Here is a 20,330-nt window from a genome sequence, read left to right on the forward strand (position 1 = left end):
TAAGGTTCAAGTTCTTGAAATAACAGCTCGTTTAAATAAAATATTAGAGTTACACAGCGAGTTTGATTCTATTCAGACGGATATTGAGTCTTGTGGAAATTAGCGCACACATGTCCATCGACCGATTTATAATGCTAAACAAATGTCTTCATTTCAATAACAATGATGACATGTGTGCTCCAGACCTGGACTACTAGGAGGCGAGGTTATTTAAGATTAACCCAATTCTTTTACACCTGAACAAAAAATTTCAGGAGATGTATACTCCTGGGCAAAACCTTGCCGACCTAAACCTGGACGAAAGTCTGCTCATGTGGAAATGCTGGTTGAAGATTTGCCAGCTTATCCTAAATAAAGCAGCCAATAGGGGCATAAAAACCTACGAGTTTGTGAAAGAAAACGTACAAAAGTGTGGTACAAAAAATTATTTAAACGCCTTCTTAACGTATCTGTATTAAACGCATATATAATCTTTCAACGCAGTTCTTCCGACTCTCATAGAAATTTCCGAATAAATCTTATAAAATCTCTTCTTTGTAAATCTTCTTTGTGTATTACCGAGGGCCTTCTGCTCAGGGTGAACGCAATGAGCGCCCGAATGCTGGAGGTCCCGCCGCAGACGCTCTAGCCGCGAGGCTCAGGGCGTCCGTAAATGCGGATGTGACGGTTTTTAGTCAGTAAGAGTCCGACACTCCCTCACCGCTTCTAACCCACAGCGGGAGGGGTCATTTGATGACTTTTGACGTCGTTAAAAAAAATAGTAGCATATTAACTGACTGTCTAATAATGAAAAACAAAGTAAAAAGAAATAAAGACCTATCAGTGTTGCTACTAGAAAACAATAAGTAAAATCCATCAAAGGAGAAAAACTTGATCAAAAATATTCAGGGGAAAAGCTAGCACAAGGTTTGTTTAATTAATTAACTTGTTAAAGTTTAAGTGTTTTAAAAAACAAAAGAGAAAATGTGGACGATATATATCGACAGCTTTTTGAAGAGGCTAAAGAAATAGCTGAGCATCAAATATCCCAGAATAGTATCAAAACAAATACACAATACCATTATCCGGTCCAAGACAGGCGTAGTCGATGTTGGCAATAAGTCTGCAAAGTTCAAGTGGAACTGGGCGGGTCCCATCTACAGGATGCCACCGGAAAAGTGGGCCAACATCACCACAAAATGGATCCCTGATGATGAAAACCGACCAAGAGGAATACCAAGGAAACGCTGGAGAGAAGACTTAAACAGCTTCCACAAGGACTGGCCACAAATCCTTCTACTAGATTCTATAATAAGTGATCCCCAGGACCGCCTGCCTCTGCCGGGGCTGCGTGTTGTTCGAAATACCGCGGCCCTAGCACATAAAAAGGCCTACGACGGAACACGACGGTTTTTAGTCAGTAAGAGTCTGACACTCCTTCACCGCCTAGCGGCGGTGAAGGAGTCAGGACCCACAGCGGGAGGGGTCATTTGATGATTTTTGACGTAGGGTGAAAAAAAGTAAAAAAAAAGGACCGCCTGTCTCCCGATGTACTTAATTTGTTTCAGCTATACGTTTTCATGCCAAAACGCGAATATACCAATGAAGACACTGAAACTGTAAAACAACTAGCTAATATAATTACTAGATAACGCTTCAGTTTCTGTCATTATAAATGAATATGGGCCGTGAAAAATCCTCTCAGAGAAAAAAATAAGTAAAAAATCCATCAAAGCCATTGAGCCGTTTGGGGTTGAAACCCTCGGGCCGTGGGGTCCAAGTGCTCATCTGCTTTTTAAAGATCTGTCAAAGCGACTTGCTGACACTTCAAGTGACCCAAAGGCTGGTTTTTATTTTGGTCAAAAATTAAGCATTGCCATCCAACGTGGCAATGCTGCCAGCCTCTTGGGTACACTCCCGGTGGGCAGCGATGAGGAGTTTTTTGATGCCATTTTATAATTTTTTTTAGTTGTATATATGTATAAGTAAGTTTATTTTTACGTCATGTAAATATGTTCCATCAAAGGAGAAAAGGATATTTATCTTTGGAGGAAAAGCTAGCACAATATTTGCATTATATAATAAATTTTGTTTAATTTATTTACTTAGTAAAATCAGTTTATATCATAATTTTCGCATATAACGTCCTAGTACAACTTGCACTGTATAATTTTCTCAGAGTCAACCCATCAAATATTGCTAACACTTGTTTTTTATTATTAAACATTGTTGTGTAATGATGCATAAAGAAGTTGATTCGACATGGATGTTTTGTTCATTCATGGACGCTTTGTTAACCAAATTGTCCATTTTATTAATAAGAAACGAATGTAAAAAGATAGATATGACAATTAGAGCCCTGCCTCACTAGGACGCCAATGGCGACGTCGCCGGCTACGTATCCAAGCATTAGTATTGAAATGTATGGAACCTAACTCACTTGGCGACGGTTTGGCAACGTCGCCAAATTGGAAGCGTGGCCACGATCTACATTTCGCTACGTGGCTTCTGGCTACTCTGGCAGCTTGGCGACGTTGGCGTGGTTGCCACTATAATCTAAGCGGTAAAGTGCACCTCCCTCACTCAGTCGCCAGTGTGATCGCCAGTCAGCGAGCAATTTCTTCAGCGGCAACGTAAACAATTGACTGCCGGGACGCCATGGCCACTCGAATTGGCGACCTTTGGATGCCAAAAGTAGCCAGGCCTGCGCCGCTGGCGACGTCGCCATGGCGTCTTAGTGAGGCAGGGCTCTTACTGAAAGGGTGCAATCAAATGCGAACACGAATAAAATTGTTCGGTGATCTAGAACAGGTACGTTCCGCAACGGGAGTCGCTGTTGTAGTATATCAAACAATGTTGAAAGGTTCTTCTAACCTACAGACAGACATGTGTTGCTGGGGAGTTTGTTGCGCCACTTCTTCCCAGCAAAAACACATAGGAAGTGGTGAAGGGCGGGCGTTTTGGGGGCTGTCTTTTGTAAATTCCTGACGTTCAAAAAGTGCTGTCTTGCAGCCAAGTTTGAATAAATGATTTTTGATTTTGTTAAGTTGGCTATTCTGCATCTTGTTTGACGTTTCATAAGCTTATTTTTGTCTATGGAAGTCCCGTATATTCTTACGTAGTATATGTATACTCTTTGCTAGAAACGTACACCAGGTTCCATATTAACTTGAAAATCATTTTACTGAACGAAAACAAAATTTGCGTTTGATACATACGGAGCAACTATAGGCCCCTAAAATGTCAGTTTTTTGGACTCATACCACATATTACGCATTAAAAATCTATAAAACGGTAGTGGGATATAAAACCTATTAAAAGAACAATATCTTATATAGAATCACGGAGAAAAGAAAGTTGAGCGGAGAAGCCATAGGCAGGTAGGTCAGGTCTTCTTGTAGGTCAAATAACGCACGTCAGGCATGACCAAAACCATCAGTTACTAGTGAACTTACGAAGCGTTTAGGTTCGTAGACATCTGTGGAAGACTTACAAAAAAGTGGGCATATAAGGGAGGAGTCAGTAACGTTCCTCGTCCCCCTCGCCCCGCATGTTGTCGCTACTTTCTTAGGAGATTTTGCGTTCTGACATCTCCGCTAGTCATTTTGTTCTCTACATATAAAACTTAACATAGGTACTTGCCCAATGTTCTTAACTAACTTATGTTGATTATTAGAATCTTCAATACTGGAAGCGACTTGATTCTGGATGTCTTGAATTATAATTTTGCTTGTAAGTTGATGAAGGATGATCTGAAAAATATAATAAATATAATTTAATTTACAGCCCCCTAGAAAATAAATATACATAAAAAAGATTACAAGACTTTTCTAACAAGTCGAAACACAGCTATGATACAATGTTCCATCATAAAGTTCCAGTTCATATCTTCCGGCTCCATCATCAGATCAGTTCGACAGTACCATATTATTGTATTGTCATCAGAACTACATACAGCTGACAATGTTCATGACGCTACGATCCTTGGAAGATGGTTAAATTACCTTAGATTACACAGTTACATACAGGTCAACCTAGGTCCCGGCTGTCATTTGAATATCTTTGGTGGTCATTACGGGTAGTCAGAAGCCAGTCAGTCCGACAACGAGTCTTTCCAAGGGGTTGCCTATGTAACTGGGTTGAGTAGGTCAGACAGGCAGTTGCTCCATGTGGCACACTGGTACTCAGCTGCATCCGGTTAGACTGGAAGTTAACCCCAATATAGTTGGGCAAAGGCTCGGGAGATGAGGTACTTGCCTGATATTTTCAAAAATTTTGCCAAATGCTAGGTTTCCATTTGATTAATATCTGGTAAATCTTTACTAGAGTATGTTTCTTCTGGTTGACTGTTAGAATCTTCGATACTAAATGCCTCTTCGTTTGGTATGCCTTGGATAATTATTTTACCGACCGTTGAAGAAGGATCGTCTAGAAATATAAGAAAGAAAAAGGTATTATACATATGTATATATTATTCTTTTTACTAGTATAAAGTTGCACATTTGCCCTACCCCATCAAATCACTCTTTTACTCTAAGGTTAGCTGTAAGAGAACCCAACACTGGGTTAAGCTCGCCGTTGTACATAATCTTTCTGTTTTCAATGTGTCAAATGTATTTATGTGCAATAAAGAATAATAACATAATAATGTTTATTATTTGTTTGTACTCTAATAAGTTTCTGAAACTGCTCAACTGATTTGAAAAATTATTACAATGTATCTCATGAACCGTAATAGTTATTGATATTCTCACAGATGATGTATTTCTATTGTCGCTATAACAACAAGTATTAGTATTATTTACTTACCTAGTTCATAAACTTGTAAAACAATTTGGTTTTCTACATCCTCTTCCGGTAAAGGCGTAACACCATCTGAAATTAAAAAATATTGATATTATAAAACTACTAATATAATCCTAAGTCATGGTGGCCTAGTGGGTAAAGAACCAACCTCTCGAGTATGAGGGTGTGGGTTCGATTCCAGGTCAGGCAAGTACCAATGTATTTTAAATAAATAAAATAAAATAAATATTTTATAACTGTGAAAGTAACTCTGTTGGCCTTACTACAAAAACTTTAAACCCTGTTTTACACTTGTCTAATAAAATTTTGGCTGCAAAATGAACCATATGTCAACGTCATAATTTGAAATTTTTTTAGACAAGGTATAAACTGACGTTTAAAAGTTTTTGTGGTAAGACGGTGTATGTCTGTAACGCTTTCAAGTCAAAACCACTGAACTGATTTTAATAAAACTTGGTACAGAGATAGAGTTGACTTTGAGAAAGAACATAGGATAGTTTTTATGCCGGGCTTGAATAATTCTCTTGGAAACGCGATATAACCGGGAAGCTACTTGTAAAATATTGTTCAACTCACCCCAAGCCCGATGATCTCCCTTCATCTTAAAAATGTGGTGTTTCAACAGTACATTATTAAAGAACACCTCTTTACAAGTACACTGGTATATCTTACTCTTTTCTTTTTCCTCTGGGCTATGCTCTCCTAGTATATGGTCTCTCATTTCATCTTCATCGAAGCATAAAGCTCTACATAATACGCACAATCTCACTTCATTAGCCAACGGTATTCCTTTAAAAACATTATGCATCCTATTATTTAAAGACGGCTGTAGACTTTGCGGTACAAAAAACCTAGAAACATCTTCTCCGTCATTGTAAACTACAGACTTCTTATGCTTAGCCACGTGATTGTTCAAATAACACTCTTTTGTTGTCTCAAACGCACATATATTGCAGTTAAAATACCCGGGATGGGTTTTTAAATGCTGTGTCAACTCGGTTCGGTTATCATAGATTTCTAAGCAGATAGGGCAAGTTGAGACGCTGAACACTCCATGGTATAATAAATGGAACCATGCCGATTTTGTCCGAATCCATTTCTCACATTTCGGGCAGGCTATTTTTAGTTGTTTTATCTTTGTAGTCTTGGGTAAATGCCAGTGGTATATATGTAAGGTTAGTAATTGTTTGTTGAAGAATATGCAATTACAGTGGTCGCATATAAAAGTTTCCCGGTTAATTCGGGTGGCGTTTGGTGCTGAACATAAGTGGTTTACTAGTATGTGTTGTATGAGCGTTGATTTGTCTTTCTGGACTCGGAGACAGATCTGTAAAGGTAATTACATAAAAACTGATTAAGTAAAGAGGAAACTCTTTGTTTTTTTGTACCCTAAAAGCACTACTGAACCAATTTGAGCGCGACTGCTGTGCACAAGGTCTTGTTTTTTTAACCACGTCGCAAATCATCAAACCCTTCCCCCCACTGTGGGCTAGCAGCGGTGAGGGAGTGTCAGACTCTTACTGACTAAAACCGTCGTGTGCCATCGTAGGCCTTTTATGTACCAGGGCCGCGGTAACTCTTTCGAACAATCCCGCAGCCCTGTGCACAAGGTCTCGGTTTCAATTCCCGGGATGCGCCGAAATCGCTTTGTGGGTTTTAGAAACTTTCACAAAGCACCGTGGAGTTGGCACTGCCAACCTGGCAGTGGTATACCCGCGTGCCTGGGAGGGCACGTGGCGCCGGCGTCCTCGAATGCTACTCAGTAGCAGTCGTTCTTACTACGGGCTCAATTCGGGCTTACTAGGTGATTAAACCTGCAGCTCACTCCATAAGAACAAAAAAAGGGCAGCACAGTTAGACAAAGTACTTTAAAGTAGGTTTATTACCGTTTCAGAGTTATCAACGCTATATATTTACATTCAAATAATATCTAATATCAATATAGATGGCTGTTACATGAAATTTGAATGGCATTAATGCGAGAAACCACTTTTGTTTAAGATCGACTCAATCGAGGGTCAGTGGGTCGTCTTAGGGTCGAGCACGTGCACTTTTCGAAAGGCCGACCCGACTATATTATGTGCAAAAGGCAAAGAAGTTTCGTACTTACTCTTATTAAATTGATACACTGATTGATACACAAGCCAAAATGTTCAGAAAAACTTTTCAACTATCAGCTTCTAAAGACTTCGCAAAACTTTGCAAGTTGCAACGAACTTTTAACTTTTACTATTTGCGGCCATTTTGATAAAGATGCGCGCGCACAAATATGTATGTATATAGCTACCTACAACTATCAAGGTAAAACTGGTTCTAATTATTATTTTAATGCGGGTATGAGCAAAATAACTTCGAAAAAAATTATTGTTGATCTAGCAACTTCATTTAGTCGTATAATCCGTTTAGAAACCAATGGTCCATGTTTTCCCGCTCACTCGCACACTAGTGTCATCTATCTATAGTGCGCAAGCGAAAAAACATGATAATAATATCGCCTTCTTTAATGAGCCGGGTTATTGTTGTACTTATTTTTTTTGATGATAATATATAGCTACTTTAATATACAATTGAATTTATAGACCATCATCTGCCGAGACTTTTCCCAACTATGTTGGGGTCGCTTCCAGTCTAATCGGATGCATCTGAGAACCAGTTTTACAAGGAGCGACTGCTCAGACCTTCTCAAACCAATACACTTTCTTTTGCAGTTTATAGATAAATAACAAATAACTTACCGAACACATGTGAACGTTTCGGTCTTTCAAAGCTCGGATTAAGTCCCCTTTGTGTGAATGCTTTCTGTGTATCTCTAAATCAATTTCATTACACCAAGGCCCTTTGCCGCATAAATCACACGAAAATCCGTAAACCTCTTTATTTTTACTGACTGCTTCACGCGGTTGAAACGCGAAGTCTTTGGGATAACGAAACATTGTTGTTTGTTCGCTGCAATTGAGTATTTGAAGAGTTTTTCAGCGGTTAAAATAGCCGAAAACAACGACGAAAATGAAAATGATTGTGGAATGTAAAGTGACAGATCACAGACAATAGACATTTTAGTTTTTTATTTTTTTACGTTGGAACATTCCAGTTAATCGTTGACTGTTTTAGCAATCTTTAGCATAATTTTACTTCAGACTGTACTACACCTACGTGGTGGCAAGATAAGATAAAAGATAATTTATTTTGTTAAAACATGGGTATATGTTTACAAAACATAGGTATTGTCTATTGTTAAACATGAGGTGTTAAGATTAGGTAGGTTAAAGCCATACAATGTAAACACTATACATATATACAAACTTAAACTACTTATCTTTATACAAAGCTAAAAATAAAATACTATATACAAAATATATATAAACATAAAACATTAAATATAAAAGAGCATCGATCAGGCGTCGAAGTATTCCTCCGCATCACTGTCCTCCGGAAACGTGCCCAGAAGACTGGCTGCATTGCCACGTTGAATGGCAATGCTAATTCTTTGTCCGAAGAATAAGCCAGCCCTCTGGTCACGCGAAGCGTCGACAAGCCTTTGCGCGATGTCCTTATAAAGTAACCGCGAACTCGGGCCCCATGGTCCGAGCGTTTCGACCCCAAACGGCTCAAAAGTATAGTTCCCAATAAGGTTACTATACTTGCGCCGCTTGGTGGTCTCTGCAGAAGCAGCAGCCGCACCAGCATGACCTGCCGTGCAGGGAAGATGCAATGGCGCCAGGGTGTCGACGCACGTTGCATCCCACACCAAGGGCCTGCCCAACTTCCATGGCAACAACGTCATACCATCAGGCCTCTTTCCATCGTCACGTACCAGTCCATTAGGCTCTAACACGGCTGGCACGCCGGCGGTGGAAAGAGCACGACGGATAATGTCGTTAATGCTGGCATGCCGTGCAATACGACCAGCACTTCTGCAGCACGACAGACCATGGTGCCCGAGGCTGTCGACGGCTTCACCGCAATGGCAGCGATGCGGAGCAACACAGGGAGCGCCTAACCGTAAGCATGTAGCGATGCGGAACGTTGTGTCATCCAGCATAGTGCCTATGCTAGGTGACGGGATCGCCTGTAACCAGAGGTCCGACTCCCACTCTCCCACAGCCAACAAACGGGCACGCTCAGCAGCACCATTACACGTATTTAATAGATTATTCCGTATAGTGCTACAGAGCGGCCCGTCCCATTGTCTCTGAGAGCAGCGGTTGCCGGGCAAATCCGTATTGGGAGTAGCCATTTTCCAGGCATCCAGCTCATCGGTCAAACACGGTACTTCAACATCAACCAGTGCAGAAGACAACAATATCTTTCTGGTTAATGTATCAGTACTGTGAACCGAGGAGAGGAATGCCGGTAAACTAACACTTGAAATTTTGCGGACGCCGAGACCTCCCATGCGTATTGGGAGTGCAGCTTGCTGCCAGGCTCGATCGTCCAAGGCCACATTGAGGATGGAGGTGAGGGTGCTTCTGATAATTTGGTCAACTTTGTCCAAAACTTGTGGATGCTTCCATATATGTGAGGAGCGAAGAATATAAGTAAATTTTGGTCCAAAACAACAGTACCGAATCAAAGTGAAGGCCGAATGTTTACTGATTTTGTATAATCTCTCTGAAACATCATTAAAATTTTGAATTTTCTCGTTAATATAACTGGTGAAGGACTCATCGAGAATAGGTGATCCCAGGAGGCGAAGGGAACTTTTTTCTAGTACTGTCAAATTTGGAGCTATGGATTGGAATTTCGAAAAGACTTGTTGGTTGTTATCAGGGATGAAGATTTCACATTTTGATAAATTTAGTTGTAAGCCAATGGAGTCGATTTTTTGTATTAAAAATCTAAAGTCGTCAGCTAAAGCCATACATGTTTTGCCTGTAATTGGCGTACAATTTTTTTTTACATAACTAGGCAGGTATATTACGTAGCGAATATCAAAGCGAAATGTCACAATAGTTAGGCATCATTAAGGTATTCATTAACTGTATAAAAACATTACGTAATCAGGAACTCTTTTTATTTTAATTTATTTAATGGTAGCTCCTTTATAGATTTTAGTATTTTATTATATAACAGAGACATTTCATATATAAAGTTTGTGTTATCTTAATCATTACAAGCTTACTCCTGTGGCAGGAATTTTATCATCATTAATCATCATCCTCCGAGCCTTTTTCCCAAGTTAGACTGGTGTCAGACTTACTGGCTTCTGACTACCCATAACAACTGACAAGGATGTTCAATGACAGCCGGGACCTACAGTTATTTTGATTATTTAAAATTATTTTATTAAAATAATTTTGTTGAAACGAGGAAATCTGCAGTTACGTAAAAAAACTTTAAATTACTTTAAAAAAAAAAACCTCAACTTGGCTTGGAGCCTTCGTGAATGCTTTGAGAGGGTATGGTAATGGCATTACTCAAACCATGCTTAAATTATCACAAATTCTCAGAACAAGACTGGAACGCACATCTACGTTCTGATTTACGCATAGTCTCAAAGAAAATGTGGAAAACAAATTTAAACACGAAATTGCAAAATTGATCATCAAATTAAAAATCTGTATGTTTAAAATACTAGTTCTGATGATTCTGGCTATAATATGATCAAGATATAAAACTTTTGTTAAGTTTTGTCTGTTATTATCTGAAAAGAGTTTGTTTTTTTTTCGAGATTTGGACGAATGGAATGTAAACCATAGCTGCCCGCAGTTAAAATGGCCGAAAGAAAGCGATGAAGTTTCTTTTGTTGCTAAATAATTTTTCATCTTCTAAAGACTAGAAGTGCAATAAAAATGAAGGAAATAAACATAAATATTGAAGGCTATAATGTTAACGGGATATGCGTCGGCTGCTTAAGCTATAATCGTCGTATGTTTTATCATAGAGACATCAAAGAATGTTTCCGTTTGCTAGGAAATATTGACGTAAGTTGCGTTATTACTACAAAATTCCTTTTAAAACTCGCTTAGAATTAAATAGGAAGTATTTATAAGTAATACATGTATACACTTTAATACATATTTCGAAGTAAAACACTCTAAAACGCGGAACAGAAATCCTTGGATCCGCCATTTGTTGATGCGTATATATTTTTTTTGTTTACATTTTTATAATTTTTTATTAGAACCACTATAGGATTCAGATTCATTCTTAGTTTGATAAAAGCATTAAAAGAGATATTTAAAGAGATGTTTTGGAATCTGCTTGGAATAAGCTATCGATTAATGCTGAATTATTTACTTTTTTTATGTAAATGCGAAAGGAATTAAGAACATTTTATAAAAACGGAAAATATATTTTATATGGATATCGATAGAAGACGACCTATAACGAAATTAGCGCACATTTGGGAGTTATCTATACTGAGGATTTTTTTTGTAACTACAGAACCAATTTGAAAAAATAAAATCAACTATTCAAAAGCTACATTTTTCATTTTTGTAATTTTCATGTTAAATAGTGCTAATATAATGATTAGCCTATTTTTATAAACGATTTTTGACTTTGACTCTGATTATGAGAAAAATGAAAAATATCGAAACTTCCAGGTGCCCGATGGTCTTGAAATACAAGTATGCTGGGAATGTCTGGTCTACATCAGATCTGCTCTCAGGTTCAAGGATCAGATACTGCAGTCTTTTGATTTTCTCATCAAGTATTCTCAAGAGGTTGGTTTTTAATTAGTTATCTAGCTGTGCAATGCAATATAAAAGGTTTCCCCTGATTAAAAATATCTGTAAACAACTTCAAAAAACACAAGGTTCTGGGTTTGGTACCTGGATCAGGCCAAAATCAATTTATGCATTAATAGCACAAAGTAATTTGCCATAAATCTGGATGTTGGTGATTCAAACCCAAAAAAAAAATATAAACAAACCCTTTTTGAATATCAAAATTTACTATTCCCATACCATGGAGTTTAGACATGAAGTTTCTCGCCGGTTCTTCTCCATAAGACCCACTCTTTGGAACCATGCACCTAGCTATTGACGTTTCTTATGCGCCAGCAATAGTTCCATATAACGGAGAAAAAATCTAGACATAGAAATACTGTATGTATAATCATCAGCACGAATCTTGAGCGCTGACCTTCACCTGCGCAGAAGTAATTTATTGGGTCCCTTTTGTGGTATGAAGTGAGCGCGGGGGCGGGCTAAAGCGGTGATTGGCCCGCAGCGCATCGCGTCATAGCCGTCACTCGGGATTGGTTCTTTGCTAATAAATCACTTCTGTGGTCAGAGCTCAAGATTCGTGCCAATAACTATAAACAAATGTTATGTTTTCAGCGGACATTCCTGGATTCCCCGAATGACTTCCTACCCCACTGCAATAGCAGAGTAAGCAGATTTATAACAACGGACGTGGAGTCCTGTGATATTCTGACTGAAGTGTCCGCTACTAATGACAAAACTGTGGAAATTAAGATCGAAGATGACGATGTTAAGTTTGAATTAGGTGAGTTTCGGTCTAGTATCTGAATATCTATAAATATAAAAGAGAGTCGTGTTAGTTACTCCACTTATAACTCAAGAACGGCTGAACCGATTTGGCCGAAAATTGGTAGGGAGGTAGTTTAGCGCCAGGAGAATGACATTAGGAGCTATAACAACAAATACTAAAAACTAGAATACATTAAATAATTTGGGGGGCTCCCATACAACAAACGTGATTTTACTGCTCAATTTTGCTCTATATCCATAAATATATATAGAATATTAGTTTAGATGGTACGGAACACTTCGTGCGCGAATCCGACTGGCACTTGTCCGGTTTTACATTACTATAGATTTAAATAAAACATCATTCCCCCTTTCAGACGCGTCAGAAGTAAAAGAAGAAAGTTCAGACCACACATACGCAGATATATTCCACGAGGTACCGATACTGGACCATGATCTGACTTCAGATGAGGATGTGCAGCTGTCTAAGATTAAGGAGAAGGAGGAAAAGGGACGGAAGAAGAGGAAGGATGAGAGGAAAAGGGATAGGGTGAGTGTTTTATGTACTTTACTAGCTTTCACCCGCGTTCCGTGGAAAAATATATTATAAATAAAGTATAGGTAGGTTTCCAACCTCTCGAGTATGAGGGCGTGGGTTCGATTCCAGGTCAGGCAAGTATCAATGCAACTTTTCTAAGTTTGTATGTACTATCTAAGTCTATCTTAGACGCCAATGGCTAGTAAAAAGGTGAAGGAAAACATCTTGAGGAAACCTGGACTATAAAGTCTGAAATCACCAACTCGCATTGAGCAAGCGTGGTGATTAATACTCAATTGTTCTCCGTGTGAGAGGAGGCCGCAGCCCAGCAGTGGGACAATAAAAATGGACTGTAACATAGGTAGGTTTCTAAAAAGATATAGGTATCTTTAGGTTCAGGTCCATTGGTTTTGTTAATAGTGTACTCAAAGTAGGCAGGTATTCGCTCATGAAAGGTTCTTTATCATTGTCAAAGTATTACTAGATTTCAGTATTTGTTGTTATAAAGGCGACAGTCTAAGAATCGTGGCAAACGAATAGTGAAGTCTTGGCAATGGGTGCCGTACCTGATTCACCCTTTGGGTACGAACCTTAAAAACTATTAAATTATTTAACACTAGCCGTTTTCCCGCGGTTTCACCCGCGTCCTGTGGGAGCTACTGCCCACACCGGGATAAAATATAGCCTACATATGTTACTCACAGATAATATAACTTTCTAATGCTGAAAGAATATTTAAAATCCGTCCAGTAGTTTTTGTGTTTATCCATTACAAACAAAGTTTTCCTCTTTATAATATTAGTATAGAAAAATGTAAAAAAAAAACTTAAATAAAATCGCGCAAAAATACATAGTTACTATAAAGGTCAAACAGAGAAGCTGATAGTTTTGAAGTCGGTAAAAATGCATTATAAAAATACTGAAATTAAAAATGACAATATTCTTAAATTATAAAAAAAAATCTTTGCAAAAAAATTCAAAAATACTCAAACTACACTATTGTTCTAGATGCCAGCGAACAAAAAACCAAGAAAATCCACCCGCGGCCTTTGCGAAACCGCTGATTTTGAGGCAGCTTACCACGAAACATTGAAAGGAACTTCACTAAGAAAAGCTGCCATTATGTTTAACGTAAATTTTAACACTTTAAGACGATATAAATCTCTTAGAAAAATTTCTAACCACCCCGTCAAAATGGGGTATGCGTCTAACACTATATTTTCGTCAGAACAGGAATTAATCTTAACGTCTTATTTGGAAAAATATGGTCTAATATACTTCGGTCTTTCGTCGAAAATTGTCAGAATATACGCTTCAGAGTTCAGTTCGAAATTAGGCATCAAAAGACCAAAATCTTGGGTGGAAAGTGGTACCGCTGGGACAGATTGGTACAAAAATTTTGCATTCAAAAATAAAGGCATAGAAGATAAAGTTAAAAGGTTGAATTCTAAAGAGAAAGTAAAAATTTTCTACGATAGACTTTGGTCTACTCTGAGTGAATTTAATTTTGGTTCTCAAAATATTTTTTGTGTGGACGAAATCGGTTTTAATATAGAGGAAGATAAAAAGATCAGTATAATAAATACTAAGAGTGGTCCCTTGGCTTTAAAAAGTTCAGAAGTTAAATTGACTTACGCAGCTAATGCTGCTGGGTTTATCATACCCCCTTTATTTTTTATACCACCCGAAAAAGACGTGAATTCTTCAATTTTAGACGTGGAAATAAAAATTGAAGACGGTTTAAAAATTAATGAAAATACTACATTTAATAATTTCTTAAAACATGGTATAGACCTCAAGAATTTACCCGATTGGACTGAAAATTCAGACCTCCTAGTATTTTTAAACCATTTTCAAAATCATTTGAAAGAGTCTATAGGTCCAAAATTGCTTTTGCTACTCGAAAATCAGACCTATCATTTGAGTATTGACTGCATCGAGTTTTGTGAAGCCAATGATATAATTTTACTTGTAATACCGACATATTTTGGGCAAAATATACAACCCTTAAACCAAATTTTCAGTTCTTTGAAAAAATCTTTAAGTAAGTCTTTTAATGAAAATTTGACCAACAATTTAAATAAGAAATTTAGTATATATGAAATACCTAGTTTAGTAGGAAAAGTATTTTGTGAAAAATTAAATTTAAAAGATATTGTAAATGGTTTCAAAAGTACAGGAATTCATCCTTATAATAGAGAATTGATTGTCAACGACTTGGATGGAAATAGTACTGAAATTACTTAAATATGTTAATTTTGTCTTAATATAATGAACAAAAAAATTTTTTTTTTGGTTTCTACGTTAATTGTACCCGAAAGGCTCCTAAACTACTAAATAGATTTTAAGAAACCTTTCACTGTTGGGAAGCTACACTCTTCCCGAGTAACATAGGCTATATTTTATCCCGGTACGGGCAGTAGTTACCACGAGCGCGGGTGAAACTGCGGGCGGAAGCTAGTATTTGAATATTTACTTAATCATTTAAATGTTTAAATTATTAACCGACTTTAAAAATACGAGGTTTTCAGTTTGGCCTGTATATTTGTGTGTGATTATCTCACTTTAGACTGAACCGATTTTGATGTACGGTAGACTGCACATCATTGGTAACTGTCATGCACCTTAACTCAATAGTAATAAGTACGATTTTCCTATAAAACTGTTACCACTGACCTGAAGTTGACTGTACCTACATTATACATACAGGACAGTTTTTTTTTATGTAACATTTCCAAAAATTATGTTAAGTATGTACTAAAGTACTGAAAAATATTAATAGTTAGGATTTCTAAGTTGTTGTAATTTTTTTAAGAATAAATGATTACTTTTTTTGTACTAAAAGTAAATTTTTTATTGACCTTTTTACCCTAAATTATTTATCTATACTAATACAAATTATAAAAAGGGTAGGAGCTCAGATAGGCAGTAGCTTCTTGCACTGGTACTCAGCTGAATCCGGTTAGACTGGAAGCCGACCCCAACATAGTTGGGAAAAAGGCTCGGAGGATGAAGACTAATACAAATTATAAAGCTGAACAGTTAATTTTGCTTGAACTATCTAATCTTAGAAACTACTGGATTGTATTGAAAAATTCTTTTAGTGTTAGATAGCCCATTTATCGAGGAAGGCTATAGGCTACTTTTTATCCGGATGAACGGAGTAGTTCCCACGGGACGCCTTAGAAACCATTGGGAAACAACTAGTCTTTGCTAAGTGTAATACCAAATTTACTATACCGTCATTTTTAGGGTTCCGCATCTAAGGGGTAAAACGGGACTAAACTACTAAGTCTATCAACAGGCTGTATCTCTTGAACCGTGATAGTTAGAGAGCTGAAATGGTCACAAATGATGAATTTCTGGTGGCGCTATAACAAAACCTTGTTACAGGCTTTTTATCGTCCCACTGCTGGGCTACGGCCTCCTCTCTTAGGGTGAATGGTTGAGCATTAATCACCACGCTTGCTTAATGCGGGTTGCTGATTTCAGACTATATCGTCCAGGTTTCCTCAAGATGTTTTCCTTCACCTTTTTATCAGCCATCGGTGCCCAAGATATACTTAGAAAGTACATACAAAGTTAGAAAAGTTGCATTGGTACTTGCCTGACCTGGAATCGAACCCACGCCCTCATTCTCGGGAGGTTCGCTCTTTACCCACTAGGCCACCACGACTTTTAGTGAAAACTAGAATATAATAAATATTTCAGAGGGCGCCCATAGAGCATATGTAATTTTTTACCCCGTTATATAGAAAATGGTACGAAAGACATTTTTATGTAAGACCTGTACTACTGCTAAGTCGGCGAAGAAGTTACAAACAAACACACACACACACACACACACACACAAACTTTTTCGTTTATAATATTAGTTTTAAAAATAATTTTAATGTTTTTTTTTCCCAGGTGGCATCTCCAAAAATTCACAAAGAGAAAGAAAAAAAGCAAAAATCTCCTGACACTGACGAGCAAAAGGAGCCAATCGAGCAAAAAGTGAAAAAGGGTAGAAAGCTACTGAATCTACCGGAGAATTTGGTAGAATTGTATACTATGACAGAAGATGAAATGTGGAAAGTTAGAATCGAAGATTTGAACAGCAAGGAGTTTCAGAAAATTAAATATAGGTAAGCATTAGATATAAGGCATATATGCAAATAAAGAATTTTATTTATTTATTATTATTATTTATTTATAAGGTGGACAGATGACCTTATAAAGGTCGCCGTCGACGCTGGATGCAGGTCGCCTCTAACAGGTATCTGTGGAGATCTAAGGGGGAGGCCTATGTTCAGCAGTGGACGTCCTATGCTTGAGATGATGATGATGATTAAATATAATAAAGAGAAAATATTTTTTTAGAGTTCCGTACCCAAAGGGTAAAACGGGACCCTATTTTTTTCGCTCCTCTGTCCGTCCGTCCGTCCGTCTGTCACCAATGTAGTGCTTTACAAGGAGCGACTGCCTATCTGACCCCCTCAACCCAGTTACCTGGGCAACCCGATACCTCTTGGTTACACTGGTGTCACACTTACTGGCTTCTAACTACCCGTAACGTGCTATCCGAAAAACAGTCATTGGTGTCTAAGATATACTTAAAGTACTTAAAAACTTAGAAAAGTTGCATTGGTACTTGCCTGACCTGGAATCGAGCCCGCGCCCTCATACTCGAGAGGTTGGTTCTTTGCCCACTAGGCCACCACGACTTAAAAAAAAGTAATAAATATTATACAAATAAAAAAAGTAATGTATTAAATTTTTCAGGTGCGATGACTGTATCAAAGCTTTCAATACAGAGAAGTTAATGCAAGATCACATGAACGGAAAACATCAATTGGTGAGTTAATATATTCATATAATATACATAAAAAATATTATATCTCAGGATGTACATAATATACATCATATTATATCCCATAGTGAAAAGCGAGTTTTAAGAGAATTTTCTCCTTGGGCTTGTACAAATAATATTAAAGTCCTTTCTCTAGTAACCAAATCAACAGATTATTGGGAACAGTTCTAACACTAAATAAAATTCCTTTACAGAAAGGCCCCGTCTGCCACCAATGCAACATATGCAAAGCCTACTTCTTAACCAAGGACAACGTTTCAGCACACAAGAAATTACACCTCCAGGCCTACAAGTGTGTGCAGTGTGGCTACACTAGCGCAGTCAAGCGCTGCATGCTGCGACATGTAGCTACTCATGCGGAAATAAATGCTCATGTCTGTTACACCTGCGGCACTAGCTTTACGTGAGTAGAACATCATCATCATCATCATCATCATCATAGTCATCTTGCAGAGCTACAAGTGTGTGCAGTGTGGCTACACTAGCGCAGTCAAGCGCTGCATGCTGCGACATGTAGCTACTCATGCGGAAATAAATGCTCATGTCTGTTACACCTGCGGCACTAGCTTTACGTGAGTAGAACATCATCATCATCATCATCATCATCATAGTCATCTTGCAGAGCTACAAGTGTGTGCAGTGTGGCTACACTAGCGCAGTCAAGCGCTGCATGCTGCGACATGTAGCTACTCATGCGGAAATAAATGCTCATGTCTGTTACACCTGCGGCACTAGCTTTACGTGAGTAGAACATCATCATCATCATCATCATCATCATAGTCATCTTGCAGAGCTACAAGTGTGTGCAGTGTGGCTACACTAGCGCAGTCAAGCGCTGCATGCTGCGACATGTAGCTACTCATGCGGAAATAAATGCTCATGTCTGTTACACCTGCGGCACTAGCTTTACGTGAGTAGAACATCATCATCATCATCATCATCATCATAGTCATCTTGCAGAGCTACAAGTGTGTGCAGTGTGGCTACACTAGCGCAGTCAAGCGCTGCATGCTGCGACATGTAGCTACTCATGCGGAAATAAATGCTCATGTCTGTTACACCTGCGGCACTAGCTTTACGTGAGTAGAACATCATCATCATCATCATCATCATCATAGTCATCTTGCAGAGCTACAAGTGTGTGCAGTGTGGCTACACTAGCGCAGTCAAGCGCTGCATGCTGCGACATGTAGCTACTCATGCGGAAATAAATGCTCATGTCTGTTACACCTGCGGCACTAGCTTTACGTGAGTAGAACATCATCATCATCATCATCATCATAGTCATCTTGCAGAGCTACAAGTGTGTGCAGTGTGGCTACACTAGCGCAGTCAAGCGCTGCATGCTGCGACATGTAGCTACTCATGCGGAAATAAATGCTCATGTCTGTTACACCTGCGGCACTAGCTTTACGTGAGTAGAACATCATCATCATCATCATCATAGTCATCTTGCAGAGCTACAAGTGTGTGCAGTGTGGCTACACTAGCGCAGTCAAGCGCTGCATGCTGCGACATGTAGCTACTCATGCGGAAATAAATGCTCATGTCTGTTACACCTGCGGCACTAGCTTTACGTGAGTAGAACATCATCATCATCATCATCATCATCATAGTCATCTTGCAGAGCTACAAGTGTGTGCAGTGTGGCTACACTAGCGCAGTCAAGCGCTGCATGCTGCGACATGTAGCTACTCATGCGGAAATAAATGCTCATGTCTGTTACACCTGCGGCACTAGCTTTACGTGAGTAGAACATCATCATCATCATCATCATCATCATAGTCATCTTGCAGAGCTACAAGTGTGTGCAGTGTGGCTACACTAGCGCAGTCAAGCGCTGCATGCTGCGACATGTAGCTACTCATGCGGAAATAAATGCTCATGTCTGTTACACCTGCGGCACTAGCTTTACGTGAGTAGAACATCATCATCATCATCATCATAGTCATCTTGCAGAGCTACAAGTGTGTGCAGTGTGGCTACACTAGCGCAGTCAAGCGCTGCATGCTGCGACATGTAGCTACTCATGCGGAAATAAATGCTCATGTCTGTTACACCTGCGGCACTAGCTTTACGTGAGTAGAACATCATCATCATCATCATCATCATCATAGTCATCTTGCAGAGCTACAAGTGTGTGCAGTGTGGCTACACTAGCGCAGTCAAGCGCTGCATGCTGCGACATGTAGCTACTCATGCGGAAATAAATGCTCATGTCTGTTACACCTGCGGCACTAGCTTTACGTGAGTAGAACATCATCATCATCATCATCATAGTCATCTTGCAGAGCTACAAGTGTGTGCAGTGTGGCTACACTAGCGCAGTCAAGCGCTGCATGCTGCGACATGTAGCTACTCATGCGGAAATAAATGCTCATGTCTGTTACACCTGCGGCACTAGCTTTACGTGAGTAGAACATCATCATCATCATCATCATCATCATAGTCATCTTGCAGAGCTACAAGTGTGTGCAGTGTGGCTACACTAGCGCAGTCAAGCGCTGCATGCTGCGACATGTAGCTACTCATGCGGAAATAAATGCTCATGTCTGTTACACCTGCGGCACTAGCTTTACGTGAGTAGAACATCATCATCATCATCATCATAGTCATCTTGCAGAGCTACAAGTGTGTGCAGTGTGGCTACACTAGCGCAGTCAAGCGCTGCATGCTGCGACATGTAGCTACTCATGCGGAAATAAATGCTCATGTC

At 38.8% G+C, this 20,330-nt stretch overlaps 2 protein-coding genes across 4 annotated transcripts; one reads left to right on the plus strand and one right to left on the minus strand.

Moving 5' to 3' along the window:
* Positions 1-2,332: 2,332 nt before the first annotated feature.
* Positions 2,333-7,821, minus strand: LOC110378970 (zinc finger and BTB domain-containing protein 24). 2 transcript variants are annotated; one of them, XM_064043435.1, is made up of 5 exons: positions 7,521-7,821; positions 5,362-6,112; positions 4,789-4,854; positions 4,237-4,407; positions 2,333-3,731 (listed from the first exon to the last, which is right to left on the minus strand). In XM_064043435.1, exons 1-4 carry the CDS (start codon positions 7,716-7,718, stop codon positions 4,265-4,267), a joined length of 1,158 nt encoding a protein of 385 aa, XP_063899505.1. In that variant the 5' UTR covers positions 7,719-7,821; the 3' UTR covers positions 2,333-3,731; positions 4,237-4,264. The 2 variants fall into 2 exon arrangements, with proteins under 2 accessions (XP_063899505.1, XP_063899506.1); XM_064043436.1 differs by lacking the exon at positions 7,521-7,821 and adding an exon at positions 6,896-7,133.
* Positions 7,822-10,350: 2,529 nt separating this feature from the next.
* LOC110378963 (zinc finger and SCAN domain-containing protein 31) lies at positions 10,351-18,049 on the plus strand. 2 transcript variants are annotated; one of them, XM_064043344.1, is made up of 7 exons: positions 10,393-10,709; positions 11,334-11,453; positions 12,072-12,240; positions 12,602-12,774; positions 16,672-16,889; positions 17,527-17,599; positions 17,809-18,049. In XM_064043344.1, exons 1-7 carry the CDS (start codon positions 10,578-10,580, stop codon positions 18,019-18,021), a joined length of 1,098 nt encoding a protein of 365 aa, XP_063899414.1. In that variant the 5' UTR covers positions 10,393-10,577; the 3' UTR covers positions 18,022-18,049. The 2 variants fall into 2 exon arrangements, with proteins under 2 accessions (XP_063899413.1, XP_063899414.1); XM_064043343.1 differs by lacking the exons at positions 16,672-16,889; positions 17,527-17,599; positions 17,809-18,049 and adding an exon at positions 13,771-15,041 and having other exon boundaries at positions 10,351-10,709.
* Positions 18,050-20,330: the final 2,281 nt, after the last annotated feature.

The sequence above is a fragment of the Helicoverpa armigera genome, chromosome 31 (genome assembly GCF_030705265.1).
Source record: "Helicoverpa armigera isolate CAAS_96S chromosome 31, ASM3070526v1, whole genome shotgun sequence".
NCBI classification, from domain to species: Eukaryota; Metazoa; Arthropoda; class Insecta; order Lepidoptera; family Noctuidae; genus Helicoverpa; species Helicoverpa armigera.